At 34.3% G+C, this 16,504-nt stretch overlaps 1 protein-coding gene across 1 annotated transcript; it reads right to left on the bottom strand.

The window, feature by feature from the left end:
* Positions 1-3,596: 3,596 nt before the first annotated feature.
* On the bottom strand, positions 3,597-16,282 carry LOC133310681 (signal peptide peptidase-like 3). Its single transcript, XM_061511642.1, has 14 exons — positions 15,910-16,282; positions 15,570-15,728; positions 15,217-15,328; positions 14,618-14,734; positions 13,163-13,320; positions 12,610-12,789; positions 12,218-12,252; positions 11,939-12,095; positions 11,163-11,216; positions 10,955-11,047; positions 7,812-7,954; positions 5,830-5,900; positions 4,140-4,223; positions 3,597-4,047 (listed from the first exon to the last, which is right to left on the bottom strand). Exons 1-14 carry the CDS (start codon positions 16,042-16,044, stop codon positions 3,950-3,952), a joined length of 1,596 nt encoding a protein of 531 aa, XP_061367626.1. The 5' UTR covers positions 16,045-16,282; the 3' UTR covers positions 3,597-3,949.
* Positions 16,283-16,504: the final 222 nt, after the last annotated feature.

Here is a 16,504-nt window from a genome sequence, read left to right on the forward strand (position 1 = left end):
GGAAGGAAACATAAAACTGAATGTGAAGAAGCTTCTACAAAAGCATCTGTATCGTAGTTGGTAGTGCAGACTGCAACAATATTTTATAGTGAGCAAGTGTGTTGTGTGTGCATAGATTGAACCCGTGAGTGTTTAGTGGTAGGACCAACTACAATAAGAGAGTTGAGATTGTTAATGTATTCACTACAAACAAAGACATGTGAAGGTGTTGTTGGCAGATTTTTTATTTTTTGATATATTTCAATCGGTTCATTGTTTCGCGATTAGGGATGAGTTCCAGAATTAAGATTTTAAACCTCTCCCGAAAACAGTATCGAGGAAGATCAAACACATACTCTTACTTTTATTTGCTCAATTCCCTAGTACCAATTGAACTACCATCACGTGGTCGTTATTAGCACCAATTGAGCTACCATCACGTGGTTGTTGCTGGCAGATTATCAGTGGCAAAGAAGGAGAGACTTGGAGAGGTGATGGTCCCAAAAAATAAATCCATAGATAGTCAGGGTTGATTTGTGTGTGTGTTTTGTTTTATTGATGGGAACTAGAGGCACAAAGTCATTCAGGCACATACTTTAGAGCAATTTTCATGCTCTATGCCATTTGTCGAGTGAAAATTTTCTGCCAGTTAGAAGTGATTGCTGATAATAAACGGGGGAGAATCTCTAAAGTAAATTAGAAATTTTAATTTGCTCATACAGTATATTGCGTGATAGCACAATGTTCTATTTGGGTGTCTTGCCAAAATTTAAGAAAAATAAGCACATTATTGCGGACAAGTTAATCTAATGGATCTCCAAATGACTAGAAATAACAAAGGAAACGGAAAAATTACCATTTTAAATTATAAGATTTAATGAAATTACATAAATTTAATTCTTAAAAATTGATATATTCAGTTTCAAATTTAATTTTAACAATTATCATTTATAATTTTAGTTTTTAAATAAGGGGCAGATTATAATTGCAATCACCTCTGATATATATTAAATGATAGAGAAACAAACTTTCTAGTCTCGATAAAAGTTTTCAATTTTATTTTGCAACTAAATGATCTAGTGAGTTATTTTGAAGTCACATTTATTCAAATAATCAAAACTAACTAACAATTCACTGAGCATCTGACTGAATATTAATTCATTACAATTCTTAACATGTTCCCTCGAACAATCTTTAGTTTAATTTTGTATAATATAAAAAAAAGAAAAAAAGTATCTAATATTACTTTAGACAATTTTATCTAATTTTCACCGAAACGGTATCGTTTTAGGATTGAAAAATAAAAAAAATTAGAATAATAAAGATTATTATAACCCTGAAATAAATTAAAATTACAAACACATCATGATTTTCGCTTCAAAATGACGTCATTTTGATGAATATTAAAAAAAGTTATCTAAAGTAATTTTAGAAAAAATGAACCGATAAAAAATGCATAAATAATAAAGCAACTATTTTTTCTAAAATTATATATAAAGGGTAAAATGCAGTTTTTAACTTTGTATTTTGTTTTGAATTCACTTGTCCTGCGTAGTATAAGGGTAACAACTTAGGCCTTGGGGTCCATATACATACAACAAAGATTGTTATAGCACATGATAAACAGATGAGTTGTGCTATTCAGACACTATTTTGTGCTCACTATTTGTAGACAAAGAAAGTGGGGTACATATATTATTTTTGTAAATAAATATGATTACAGGAAAAACAAGCTATCACAATCTGTTTTGAAGTGATTCGGTTAGAAACTCAATAATTGATGAGAAATCATGCATGACGTAGTGATGATGCATTGAATGTCTAACTTACTCTTTTGGCTGGGAAACTTATATTTTTATATGGACAACTTCATTACCAAGTTAATTTATACGTTGGAATGGAAATGAGTTAATTTTATGCGTTTCATGGCTTAGCTAGCTAAATAGAAAATACACTACCCAAATGGGTGCACAGCTCAGTTGGTTCCTTGGCGCTGAGTTAATGGGGTTGGACATGTGTTCGATTCCCGCTGAATGCATTCTTGGAGAGGGGGCTGAACCTTTAGCCATCACTGACCCCCGCACTCCGGATTAGTCTCATAGCCGGCTCAAAGAGTCGAAGTTTGTGGAGATACCGGAGGGAGCCAACTCGCCTCAAAGAGGTAATTAGGGTTGGGTAACTCCAAAAAAAAAAAAAAATAGAAAATAGACCTCAATTTGTTGACTTAAGCTCAGTTTGCTATATTGAATCAAATTACCCTAGCCTTGTATTCAGATGTGATACAAAAGACACAAGTGGATAAGCAGGTGCTTGTCAGAGAAAGTTTGGTAATTCTCTACGGTTTTGCCTAACTACTCCATACAGGTGGTGGAAGCCTGGAAGGTAAGATGTATAGTTAAGTGTGAAATGATTAAGACGAAATTCTAAGACATTTACAATAAGTTTTTTTTGACATTTCTTTAGAGCATAATTATTCTACTGTAGGATCCACGATATTCTTTTATCTTTTTTTTTTTATCTTTTTTTATAAGGGATCTGCTATATTCTTAAAATTCTTTTGGTATAAGAATTATGGATATTTCAAAACGTAAGCCGTATCATTGTCGTATGTATACACCTATTGGATCCTTTGACATTAATGTTGTTAACCTACACCTTTTAATTTCAAAATTTTCTTTTAAATTTTGTTTCAACAAAAGTGAAATATCATAATAGCATAATAAATGCTAGTCTTCTGGTTTTCAACCTAAACCAGCTTGAAGTGAAGGGAAAACCTAATATACTTATTGTCAATTTTTACCCTAGTCATAACCTTGCCGATATCTCTTTTAAGATCACAACTAGGACTTAAAACTCTCAACACCAAGAAATATAAGTGTCAGTTGTACACTTTCCTGCAGAGACAAAGTATTATGGTGGGACCCACATTTAAATTAAAAAAAAAAAAGCTTAAATTTTGAAGTGAGAGTGGCAGGAGAACAATTTTTTTCCGTGAAATAAGAAGTTATAAACCCATAACATATATATAGGAAAAAAGTTTGATGCTCCAGACTCTATGTGGTCCTTCCATTAAGAAGGTGATACTTGAACAAAAAATTATTTTTTATTTCTCTTCTCTTTTCTCTCCTCATTAGTTATATGATTTTGATTGATGCAGATCACTAAGTTAACGGTGATCTGAAACCAGTGAACTTCTTTTCTATACATAGGGATTTATAAGTATATGTAACATGATATGAGATCTACCATGCGATAGAAACAAACCACATATGATCCATTGGTTTTTTGTTTTTGTTTTTTTAAAAAAAGCTACAGTTTCGATGTCTGCTGAAAAGTCACTTTTCTTCCTGTTACAGAAATCCCATATACATAAACAACCATTTTAACAAAACCATTTGGTTAAGAAATTTAAATGATAAGATATTGTACTCTTTCAGCGAGTATTTGTAACCCATCTAACCTCGTGAATGCATGCATCAACAATTGCCAAGTTTTACTTTGACGAGGAATTGACAGACTATCGAACAAGAAAAATGATTAATTGCCTCGGTTAGCACAGATCGACATAATATATTGTCCAAATCCTTTTCTGCGGACCAATTTTCATTAAGGCAGTTAAAAAATAAGTAAAAGATTTTCAATGTCCTTGCCAGAAGCAAAAAAAAAAAAGTTAACAGTAGTAAGAGTAGTAAGCAATAACTATAGCAGGCAGAAACGATATGAAGGTAAATTTTGAATACCTACATTTCCTTTTGTTTTTCCTTTATTTTACAACAAAACTATGACGCAACACAAAGAACACTCATTAATCATTAATACAAAAGATAGTTATGGAGACCTCCACGAAGAGTAGCCTGTACACCTGGTAGCTTTCCTAACCAATGCATTCATTTCATACCATTGAGCTGAGATCATTTCCCATGTTGCATTTCAATTTCTTCGATTCTCAAAAGATGAATTGTGCAATCATTTAAACTTCAGAAGGCTCTGCGGACAACGATGAGTCTGTGCCATAATTCCAAAGGCTCTTCAGCTCACCTCTTATCCATCCCAATATAATAGTGACACCTGTTGATTTGATTAGACAACAATTGGGCATGAGACAGCTTAACTAAATGACGAGAACCACTAAAATCTAATTTCAGCCCGAAACTAATTACCTAGTGTACATGGAACAAGGTAGAGGAGTGCAGGTTGTCCATTTCCATTCATCAGATATAGCCCCAAATATGTGAAAACGAGGCCTGAAACAGAAAAATACACTCTCTCATGATCTAAAAGAAAAAAAAAAAAAAATGAAAAAAAAAATCTAAAAGAATAATAGCACAAAAATCTAATTACAAGTTTAAATAACTGATAAATCAACACGGAACATCTATAATGCCATAAGCTAGTAGCATCAGAGTAACTAATTGGACTTTATCACATAGATTTTTTTGAAATGATAATTAAAAAAAAAACTGTAACCATGCTTAAGAATGTACAGCGACTTATGCACAGGCGCTTCATCAGTATATTCAAACCGTCACCTAAGCAAAAAGAAAGAGATGGTCATGAGTTGCTGCAGATGTTGGGTTAGCATCTCATTCTAATCTAAACTAGGTGTATATTTGGATAAGCTTATTTTCCTTGCAGGAAAGCTTATAATCAAAACGCTCTGGAGAGAACTTTAAGCTCAAAAGCCACTTACTCTGAATTACTTGGTACTACAATGTAGTCTCTAAGGGAAAGCGCCATAGCCACTTCAGACACGAAATTCTTAAGACCACCAAAAATAAAAAATCAAGACCAAATTCTACTTTCTTAAGCCAGAAACAGACCTCCCAACAAAAAGGAATATGTATACTTTACCCCAATGATTTAGTTAAAGCAGTATAAGAGCATCATTAAATTTGGGAGAGACCGAGGGTGGAGAATTTTCCTTTTTGAGAGGCTTATCTACATCTGTATCATCTTCCTAATCCCTACACAATTACCACATCTACCCTTTCTACCACACATAGGGTTCAAATATTCATGAGGGCAAGCTTTGGAGCATCGGTAAGGTTGTTCTTTGTGACTGAAAGGTCATAGGCTTGAGTCTAGGAAACAATCTTCTTGCAAAAATACAAGGGTAAAGCTGCGTATAATCGATCCTTACCCCTACCTTCACAAAATCAGATAGCCTTGTGCACCGGGATTTGCCCTTATAGGATTCAAATATTTCTTAAAACTTCAATTTCTCTTAAAATTAAGAAATTTGAACAATAGAACAGCATTTACTCAGCAAGCAACTTTTACAGCATCAGAAGCCAAAGAAAAGGGCTTCAATTTTTGGTGGGTCTAGGAACTTGAATTATAGAACAACTTTTACACCATTAGAAGCCAAAGAATGAGGACTTTAGTTTTGACCTAAATGGTATCATACAACTTTTAGAAAGCAATAAATGCCACCCACTGGAGGGAAGGGGTTTGACATAAACTGGAATTCCATTTATAGAATAATGGAGGCTAAAAATCAGAGATATAGCTCTGAGATATGCACCAGAAAATTGCTGAAAACAGAAAGAAAGAAATACAGTAAAAGAAAAACCAATTACTTTAGGTTCGTTGTGATTGAGAAAGTACATGCCTGTTATTTCAGTCCTGCTTCAATTTTTAAGCAGTGGGTTATTGCATATTCAATCATTAGACTATTAAAGTAAGGATATTGTTACCAAATCTAATCAATCAACGCTTAAATGAAGCCTAGAAATATTTGGCCTTAAATGTACATGAGGAAAAAAGAAGCAACACAATCTCAGCCAAGCAGTTCCTGTGAAGGGGGAAATTAACAAGTCATGAATACAAACGTGGAGCAAAAGAACTTACCAATGCCATAACCAATTACCAACCAAAGAAAATATCCATTTGATGCTCCCTTCTTATTATCTTTATCAAATCTAAGACAACCAAAAGACAGAATAAATGTTAAAAACAAAGCATCATGTCGAAAGTACATAAATAAAAGCTGCCTAAAGCAAATATTAAAAAGAAAATAATTCTCTAGTGACATCAAATCGGCTTATGCATGGAACACAATCCAAAAACAGAAGGCTTGAAAGATCATAAATTTTGATTGGGTTTTACTTCTGAGTATATGGTATGATATTCTGATTGGATGTTTGGTATGAGTTAGCAATATTAATCCCACAAAGCAGAAGCAAAAAAATCAAATTGCCCATTTAATATCATCAGCATTATGAAAAAAATTCTTTGAGGGGCCATATAACATGTAGAACCATTAATAATCCTTCACCTAATAACCTAAGCTTTTGAGAGAGTTGGTCCTTAAAATCATCGTCATTTATTTTATGCGGTGAAATAGGAAAATTCAGGCTATATAATTTATTGAATACATGCTCATTTATTTCACTAAATACCATAAATCCAGTAGAACACAAGAAAGAAGCTTTGTAAGTTAGACAATTCTAAACTTGAATCATCACTCTTTTTAGATTCTCATAGACAACAATATGCCATTTTTAAGCTTATAAAGCAAATAAATGTACATACATCTCAACCAATTACATTAAATCTCCATATGAAATTAGTTTTTCCCTTTCCTTTTTAGTCTTGAACATTAGGAAAATTTTAGAGGCTAATTTGTTTATGCTGCATACAAAGACTTATTTAGAAAATTTCAAACTTTATCCTCTATTCCAATTGTCTCCCAATAGTTATAGAAATCATACGATTCGATATAATTTGCTAATCCAACTATTCGTATCATGTGATGAATCAAAAATGGCTTTGAATCGTACAATACGCGATGAATCGGTTCGATCCCGTATCACTGATACGATTCAACGATTTGTTCATTTTTTTTTTTCTTTCATCAATTCTCATTAAAGAAATTGAAAAGTCAAATAAGTTTAAGTTGTTAAGTCAAAAGGAACTAAAGGAACGCCATTGAATGCACCTTATTAGATTATTCCATTCCTATGTTTGCATTCTTTTGAAATAGGGACTTCACACACTAACTCATTCTATGCATTCTTCTAAAACATAGGCTTCACACAGTCACTCGCTTACTCTACATGCACTTTATATGGCTATATCATTGCTCTGTTTTTGTTTTTTGAAACACAAGCTTCATGCAGTCACTTTATGGGATTAAGTAATGACTTATATTATGTACACACAAAAAAAGTTATGAATTACAATTTTGTTTTTTTGAGACTTATGGTTAAGTTATTTTGTCAAATTCTTATTCCTAATTTAAAATCATTACATTGTGCATTATACATTATTTATATGATATATTTCATTTTTAGTATGTCCTTGAATCTTACAATTCGATCCGACTTAAAATTCAGGATTCAAAACATAGCCTAGTGATTTTACGATTTGAATTGCGATTCAATAATGTTTCCCAACCATTTCCCCTTCCCTTTTTATATTGCATGCATGTTTGCATGCACAATAGAGACATGGCCAAAATGTTCACATTGTCATCTTTATTATAATTGTCATGGGACACGAGAAAAAAAAAAAGCAGGGCACTAGTAGAAGATAAATCTCATGAACATATTTTGTCAAAACTCAAATTAAGTATCTATTTCAAATGCCCACATAAGTCACTTATCCAAATAGTAGCTCTCCCAGTGGAATGCAATAAGGAAAAGAAAAAGTACAAACCTATGAAACTTTAAAATCCCTTCAACAAATATCACTACAAACATGCATTATTCTTTTCTTTCTTTTTTTGGAAGGAAAATTATACACTATTCATTCAAAGCTACATCAGCACACCTTCAATTTAGTAAATCTAGCAGTTATATATGATGTTGACTAAATAAGGAATTCAGTACCTATGAGCAAAGGAAATAAGCAAACCAGGAAAGAGAATATCTCCAAATCCAATCATGTCATAACCACCCCAAGGATCAAAAAGACGAGGAAATTTTAAAAGCATAGGAATTGCTTCCCCACCAGCCTTGTCACCTCGAGCAACCTAAAAATGAAAGCTAATATAAGAGTACCACAAAATATACCACAACTTTCTCTTCCTTTTTAATAAAACAAAAATCATATTAGAGAGAGAAAACCCAAGGCACCTTTGAATATATATATATATATATAGGGTCAGGATCATTTTATACCAGTGTAAGTTACACTCTCAATCTTGTCCGTTGATCCCACTTATATCTAAGGGCTCTAATTTTTTAGTAATGTGAGCCATTAAATACAAGTGATTCAATGATCAAGATTGAGTGTAAAACTTCTAACTCTTACACTGCCCCATATATATATATATATATATATATATATATATATATACGTGTTAAAAGAGTAGCTATCGTATTATTATTTACGGCACATATTTGTGTTACTCAACTCTCATACTGTAAACTTGTACTGCAAGGTGTACACGACCTCCTTTGGTTATAAATCATACTCAAGCATAAGATGCTTGATACTTAAGCATTCACCAGAATAACAGTTCTATCTAGATCCTCTCTCTCTACACTGTAACGGGGAGAAATGCCTAACCCTTTTCAGCTTCCCTTTGTGCATTCCTTCACAGACTAAATCTTTCCATATGTACCCATCCTTTTTGTGGTGATGCTTCATTTCCAGCCATTAGGTAAATCTTTTTCTCCTCCGAGTTGCAGCTGCTAGCCTGCTAGTACTAAATCTATCAGATCCCAATATCCATAGGAGTGCATGACCGTAGCACAAATATAAAAAGATGTCAATTGATACAACCCCAGAATTGCAGCCCCAACCAGTGCCCAATGCACCCTTATGCACCACCTGTTCACCACTACCCTCTGTCCATGCTCCCGCAAATAAGCATGCCAGCACCTTTGTCAAGGTTTCTTCCTCCGAACACTTCATGTTGGGGCAATAAATCTCCTCTAGCCTTGAATCTTGGGAACAAGCATCGGAACAGCGGTAAAAATCACGGATTCGAATATGGGAAACAACCTCTTTACAAAAAATATAAAGGTACAGCTGCATATAATCGACTCTCACCTCTACCTTTGCAAGTAGGGGAGCCTTGTGCACCAGGATTTGCCCTCTTTGCCCTTTCCTTAGTCACAGATCTTTTTTGTGCATGTTGCCACTGTTTTTGCCATTCTTACAGCATTATTTTTGGTTCCCGATGAGCTTCCTTCCGTACAATCAGTATGGAAACACACGAGACCTCCTCTAATGGCAATACCAAGATCAATATTTACTCATACGTGATCTGTTTTCCAAGTTATCACTACTGAGCGACTATCCAACCCCAATTACCTGTCTTGAGCAACAATTGTTCATCCCTCGTGTTTCTTTCCCCTTCGAATCACCCCCGCGTCACCTCCTCTCCAACCACCCACCGACCCCTACCTCCATTATCACCTTGCTTTGTTTCTATATCATGTCTTTCAGTTGTCGAATTGCTGTGTTGAGAGATTTTTGAGTTATTGTATTTGCTGCTATAGTGCTATTCATTATGCTATTCTTGGTATATCAATAAAAAAGAGATACCATGGGAAACAGTTGGCAATGGTGTCGGCAGAACAACACAAAAGACAGGATAAAATTGTTATCTAGCAGTTTTCTCTTGTTCTCTCTAGTTTTCTTCGCAGTGAATTTTTTCCTTCCTCTGGTTTCTCTCCTTAAGCAAACACGAGAAAAGTACAATATCCATTTTCTTTCCTTCCATTTCACCAAAACCAACAATGGCTTATTGATGATTAATCTCAGTGAAGTTGGCTTTTTGTAAAAATAAAATAAAAAATTGTTTTGTGTTGTTTTACATATTGCAGTCGAGTCAAGATTCATCCTCAATTCAACAATTTTATCCATATTTTACAGTGTTAATGTACACCTAGATTTCTGTTTCTTTTACTGCTTTTAAGTAATTGCATGCGTCCCACATTGATCCTAGTGCACTCACACCCCTCAACAAAATGGAATTGTGGAGTAGAAAACCATCTTCTGATTAAGACTAATCACACTTTAATCTTCCAAAACAATCTTTCTTCACGGTTTCAGATGTTGCCCTTACTGCGTATTACTTTGTTGCATGTGCTCTTACGATTTATTGCATCCAAAGTCTGAATTTTATTTTGTTTCCTATCCAGTTTCTTTATCTTCTTCACCCTCGTGTTATTATTATTTTATTTTATTTTGTCTCAGCTCTAGTGGATACACCTTATCTTGCCCTAATGTACTTACTTCCCCTCTCTTTGAGAATACTTATTTTCTATTAAGTTTGGGGACAATACTACTCATGCAAGTCCCAAAAAAAAATTTCTCATTAATACACCCTTCTTTTTATCTGTTGTTCTCTCTTCTAGTGAGGGGTGGCTATTTCTTTCCAACTCCTATATTTTAGATCTTCCGATATGAATAGTTGAAATGTGATAAAGGTGAGGACTGAGGAAAAATATAGACACACTAAACCCTATACCACATATAATACTTACATACACGTGGCCACTATAGCTTGTTTTTCATGGGCAGTAAGCAGCAGGATATGGAAATTCTCCTTCCAAAGAAGGTCCAGACACCACTAATTTTCCCAAAAGCACATTCTATTTTCTTTGCCCACATTGAAGCTGAAGACTGAAATGACATGCTCCAGAAATTCCTAACTGCTTTCTAAAGCTCTACCCCAAGAAGGACCATAACGCCAAACAGATAACATTTGAGTACAAATCAGTTTCGTAAATTTAACCTTTACTGAATCACTCCTTGATTCCAAGTTGTCAGTTATGTACATCTATATATTAATCAGTTAAATGTTAATTGTATTTTTCTGTTTAGATTTACTTTCTTGCTATGATTAAGAAGATACTGTGTCTTCTGACTTCATGTTTCTCCTTTCTCTTATCACTTTCCACAAAAGTTTCGTTTTTATCAAGTAAAAGAAAATAAGTACTTATATAACTCTATCGTTAAAGATGCAAGCTGCAACAGTCCAAGTAAAATAACTATACTAGTAAAAGTAAATACTTACTGCAATCATAACACTCTCATGGAATATCACTGGAGATATGAACACCCAAAAAATGTCGTATACAAAGGCACAACAAAGGAGTACAGTTGCAACCTGTTATATCAGATGCATAAGAAAAATAATAGAGCTGTTATAATAGATACAGAACAAAGTGAGGAAGGGAAGAATTATTAATTTGTTGTAGACATAAGGAAATCCATTCAGGTACCTTAATATTAGGTAATCGAGCCAACTGCAAGACTGTTATCATCAAACAGATGCCCTGTTAAGAACAAAGCAATATTTCAAGTGAATAGCACACAGTAAAAGATCAATCAGACAGCTTATCATCAGATAGTGGTATCAAACATAATTCAGATAACAAACCAGCTTCCTGTGCAATGCTTCAGAAAGCTCACCATGAAATTAACCAAGATCCAAATGTTGTGTTTGCCCGACAAGTGCAGATGCACACAGAGACATTATTTAATGATTTGCCAATAATTAACTTGAATAGGAATAAGGAAAATTACAAGAAAGGAAATATTGGCAAAAACATTTACAATTTATGAACTACGAACCACTCAGGTAGTTAACAAAGTTCAAAAGAATGGTTGATGAGTAGCCGCTTGTTAACTAAATTAACTACTTGAGAGATTCAGTATTCCTAAACTACAGAATTTGTTATACCAAGAATTCCTGCTTTTTGTAATTTCTCTACATACATACACGTATATGTACCAGTGCCTATATTTACACTCTTGTGCATATATATTTCATGTATATAAGTAAATTCAGTTAAATGTACGTGAAAGTGTAATAGGAAACAAGCACATATAAACACTAGGAGACATAATTTCAATGACAGTCAGTATTCATGGACAACTTTTAAGAAAGGAGACAGAATTTCACATGCTAAGCATCTTGAAATATATAAGTTTGAATTTAGAAACTGCAATGATAATAGAAAGATCCATCTTGCAGGTACTAGAATCTGAAACTTACAAGAATATCTTGGCCAACCCATGAATATGATTTCTGTCGAGTAGCAGCCCAGAAAATCGCAAATGCCACACAGAATAATAACACTACCAGCGAGAAAATAGAAATTTCCCCAAACAGAGGTAAATTCACTGTCTTCTGGCCACAATTACGGCATTTACTGCTCACATTTCAAAAAGGAAAAAAAAAAGGAAAGGGAAAGAGAAATTAACAGAACGTATGGCATGCAAAAAGAACATTGATTTTCCTTTTATGGCCAGAAAAGAGTGACAGTGGCTGTACCTTAAAGTGAGGCTTATAATACAATTGTGCATCCCCTGAAAATGAAGACAAACTTGAATTAATGCACAGAGGAATTTTAGAGCTTATGATTGTGTATGTTAATGATAATGTGGGCTGGTATTTGTGCTCTTAAAGCCTTTCTCAAACACTTTCACTCTCTTTCTCTCCTTTCTTACCTTCTACTTGTGTGTGAAACCCAACAAGGCTAATGTAGTCTCATTTGATTAGTACATGTCAAATGCTCAAATTCATATAAACTTTCAGCTTATATATAAGTAAATTTAATCATGGACGACGGGTAATTAATAATCTCTTCATGCACACCATGAAATATGATCTTTTGTCAATTAGCTAAAGTATAGAGTAAAGTCCATGGAGTTGAGCTACATTACCTCAATACCACCTATGCAGAAAAGTACAATCAGCACCCAGATAAACCAAGATGACATGAAGAAGAACAGTAGCACAAGAAAGGTAGATGCCGTTATGACAAATATGATAGCACCCTTTGAATCGATGTTCACAATTTCCTTATCAGAATCATCTTTAGCTGTTTCAGCGTTAGAAGATTCCTAACACAAGAAAAATATGTACAAATTAATACATTTGAAGTTGTGACAAAAGCAAACTTGAATAAATTTGCATCAATAAACAAAATGGAAGGAAGAAGACATGCTCCTTCACTCCATTGTAAAATGTGTGTTAGTTAATGAAATTATCAGTTGCTATAACAGAGGAAATCAAAGATAAAAAGAAATGTAGGTTAGTACATATGCAAGGTCAGTCTATGACTATACATTTCAGCATTGTTAAAATGTTAGGTGATTTTTGCTTGACAAAGGCATGTCCTCGCATCCAGAAAATTGCTAGCTTAAGGCATCACAAAAACACATTTAAGTACATATCATAAACTTTAAGGGTGATAAAAGGTTGTAAGGAAAGAACCTTGGGACACAATTCATTATAGCGTTCATCAGACTTCTCAGGAGCTGTTAGATCTGACCATAGTGAAGCACATATAATTGTTCCAACAGACATCAACCACAAAAATGCAACCGAGAAGTCTAGAAGTGTTTCTGGTGGAGCATATAACAAAATTTCCACTGCAATATACAACTCGAAATTAACCATCTGTGAAACATGTGGAAAATAAACCTGATGTCTAAGATAAATATGCATTATTTTATTGATAAAACTAATTATCAGAGGAAAATCATAATTCTTGTTTCATTGTACAAAGAAGTAAAATAAGGCAACACACTAAGCCTAATATTTCTGAATAATTACGATATGGCAAAGTTACACCATAATTAGGCCCAATCCTTCATCTATCCTTTAAGCTTATGTCTTTTTGGTATTTACTAGTTGATAGTTACTGCTAACTGGGTCAGTAAGTGAAATTGTGTCACTCTGATATCAGCTTTTGACATAATGACCACAATTCTGGCTCCACAAAAGGAAACCAAAATATGTCCCGGCCTGTGCATTTCACAAATAATATCAACATGAGCCTCATGTCAATGTAACTTAGACTACTTTCTCTTGTGCTAGTGTTGACCCTACTTTCTCTTGCGCTAGTGTTGTTTAGTCAAATCCGTTTGAAATTTCAACCCAGTAAAACCATGATGATTTGCTTATACAAAATACAAGAACTTCCTCCTCATTCTTCACTTCAATTTACAAGTGAACTTAAGACAACCAAATAGTATATCCAACACATAAAATAAACCTCTTCCCTGCTGCTACATAAAAATATAATCTCCCTCCTACACATCTTGTTTTATACTAAACAGCAACCAAGCCTTATCCCACTAGGTGACCCCAGCTTCAAGGTTCAATACACACCATTGGGCGAAATCAAAAACCCAAAGTTTCAATGAAACCTGTTAGAAAACATTAAGAGCAATGTCTTTTTCGATGGTTTCTCCAGTTTGTTTTCTTAGGTCTTCCTCTGCGGTTTTTATCATACTACCTTCCATTTGATTAACTTTTTTAATTGGAACCTCTAATGGTCTTCTTGTCATATGAACAAACCACTTAAGGTGAGTTTTCTTCATCTTTTATTCAATAGGTGCTACTCCAACTGGGTGGGGAATATACTCTTCAACGAGTACAAGAGAGGAGAATAAATTATACACATACACATACACATCTTTATAACAAAAACAAGCAACCAAGCCTTATCCAATTGGGTGGGGTCAGCTATATATTCTAAGCGACACCATTGAACTCATACACATCCTACTATTTGCACTATTTGCATCATAGAAGTATATCACAATGTATAATGATAATAATAGTGCAAATAGAAGGCCTGACCTCTCCTTCCAGATGCCAATAAATATCTTTCTCAAAGACAATAATAGTGCAAATAGAAATTCTAAGAATTGAAGGCCTGACCTCTCCTTCCGGATGCCAAAGATTTGTTGAGATCTTCTCCTTCTAACTTTGTTATCATCACAACAGGAATTGAAATGTTTGCCTCAGTGCTATTGGAGCATACCATCTCAAAGAGATCTGACAACAAATAAATTGTTAGATATAAGACAAAATACGATCATGTTAAACTTTAATGATAAAAACAGATAAAAGAATAGAGAGTAAGTCATTAATAGCAATGAAGACAATGTTTCAAGTAGTAAATTATAAAGCTAAAACATTTAATAAAAATGTTGGTATAAAGCAAGATGAGAGCAAGAAGGGCAAAAAGGACGGTCACTTTGTCTATGCCTATGTCAGTTGCCTTACTAATCAGATTTCATCTTTCCATTATGCATTCAACAATGTATTCAGATTTTGTCTGCTGTTTAATATACATGAATATGGTTCAATCTAAAAAAGTGCCAGTGCCAGTGCAAGTGTGCAACTCACTTCACACTGACTGTAAATGAGTGGGGAAGTCACGAGCCTAACATATGACACCTGTAGAGTCTTATGGACGGGACCCCTTACAAATTAAATAAAAAAGGGAACACAGTATGTAAAGCACTAAAATGAACCTTCTTCATCATTTATCACCAACATGCCAGTAGCGCCTCCAGACTCTGCAAATACAGCTTTAGTTGTGAAGTCACAACCCCCACGAACACAAAGAGCAACTGATCCAGATAACTACAAGATGGAAATGCATAACAAACTCAGCATGCTTCTTGAGAAAATGTAATATACTCCATTCGTATCAGATATTAACATACAATATCAATGAACTCCTTTATTATGTTAGAAGGTTTATCAAGTTTTCGAATTTGGTAGCCTCATTCAAGCTGAGCATTGATATCCTTAGGAAATGTCTACTCATTTAATCGGTGAAAAATACAGAACCTTAAAAGGAGTAAATGAAATAGAAAGGAACCTGTGACAATGAAGTGGAACAGCAATCTATAGGATTAGAAAAAACAGCAGGATATTTGACACTGTTTTCAGCCTTCTCTGGCAATAAAGAGCCAAATTTTGCAGTCACACCAGTATACGTACTGCCTTCCTCACCATCAACCCAGCTCTTCACCTTGACCTACAAACAGTAAATAAAATTGGAAACGGATGATGTATGTTGAAAGTTGAGAAGGGAATTCGTAATACACAAGATTGAAGATGAAACCTAAAATGTTGAGAAGAAGAAGAAAAGAAAAATAATAAACTCCAGATCCAACAAACAAAGCACGAATTAGTAGAATTGGAATTGATGGAAATACCAATTGGAAGGGATTATTGCAGGATTCGGACTTGGGAGCCCTCTCGTCGTCTTGTTGGACATCGTCGGCGCCTGCTGCAATCACAAACAATAACAACAACAACACACGGAGGCCGGGAGAAGAAAACGACGCCATTTTTGTGTTGACACTTGATGAACACTATTTGCTTTGTGTATTATTCTTCTCTTCTATCTCACGTCAACAATCAAAAATCAATAGAAACCGAACGAACTGGAATTCAATCACGCAATTTTCGCCAAATTACTTACTTACTGCTCTTCACTGCCTCACCCTTCAACTCAACTCAAGACCAACCTGCAACTTCAGTTACCATTTTTCAGTTTTCCCTTTTCATTATTCTATTTATACTAATATTATTATGAGGTGTGGCCCACGATTCACCAATCACCACCAACCATTGGATTCATCATAGACACCTATGATTCATTTTGGGGCTTATCAAATATGGCAAATCACACCCCACATAACATTTGCTGCTCTTTCCTCTACTTTCCTCCTCCACCATTTTAGTTTCTTCTTCTTCTTCTTTTCAATTTTAATCGATAAATCAAATCAAATAGAAATAGACACGGTG

The sequence above is a fragment of the Gastrolobium bilobum genome, unplaced genomic scaffold (genome assembly GCF_033153095.1).
Source record: "Gastrolobium bilobum isolate Gb01-03AN ecotype WA unplaced genomic scaffold, APGP_CSIRO_Gbil_v1 utg11324, whole genome shotgun sequence".
Taxonomy (NCBI): domain Eukaryota; kingdom Viridiplantae; phylum Streptophyta; class Magnoliopsida; order Fabales; family Fabaceae; genus Gastrolobium; species Gastrolobium bilobum.

Excerpts from the sequence above, each read along its gene's own strand:
- LOC133310681 (XM_061511642.1), bottom strand. The coding sequence starts at position 16,044 with ATGGCGTCGTTTTCTTCTCCCGGCCTCCGTGTGTTGTTGTTGTTATTG. Across the intron at positions 12,253-12,609 it reads TCTGCATAGGTGGTATTGAG|GGGATGCACAATTGTATTAT; the intron begins GTAATGTAGCTC and ends CTTCATTTTCAG. Across the intron at positions 11,217-11,938 it reads GGGTTGGCCAAGATATTCTT|GGCATCTGTTTGATGATAAC; the intron begins GTAAGTTTCAGA and ends TGTTCTTAACAG.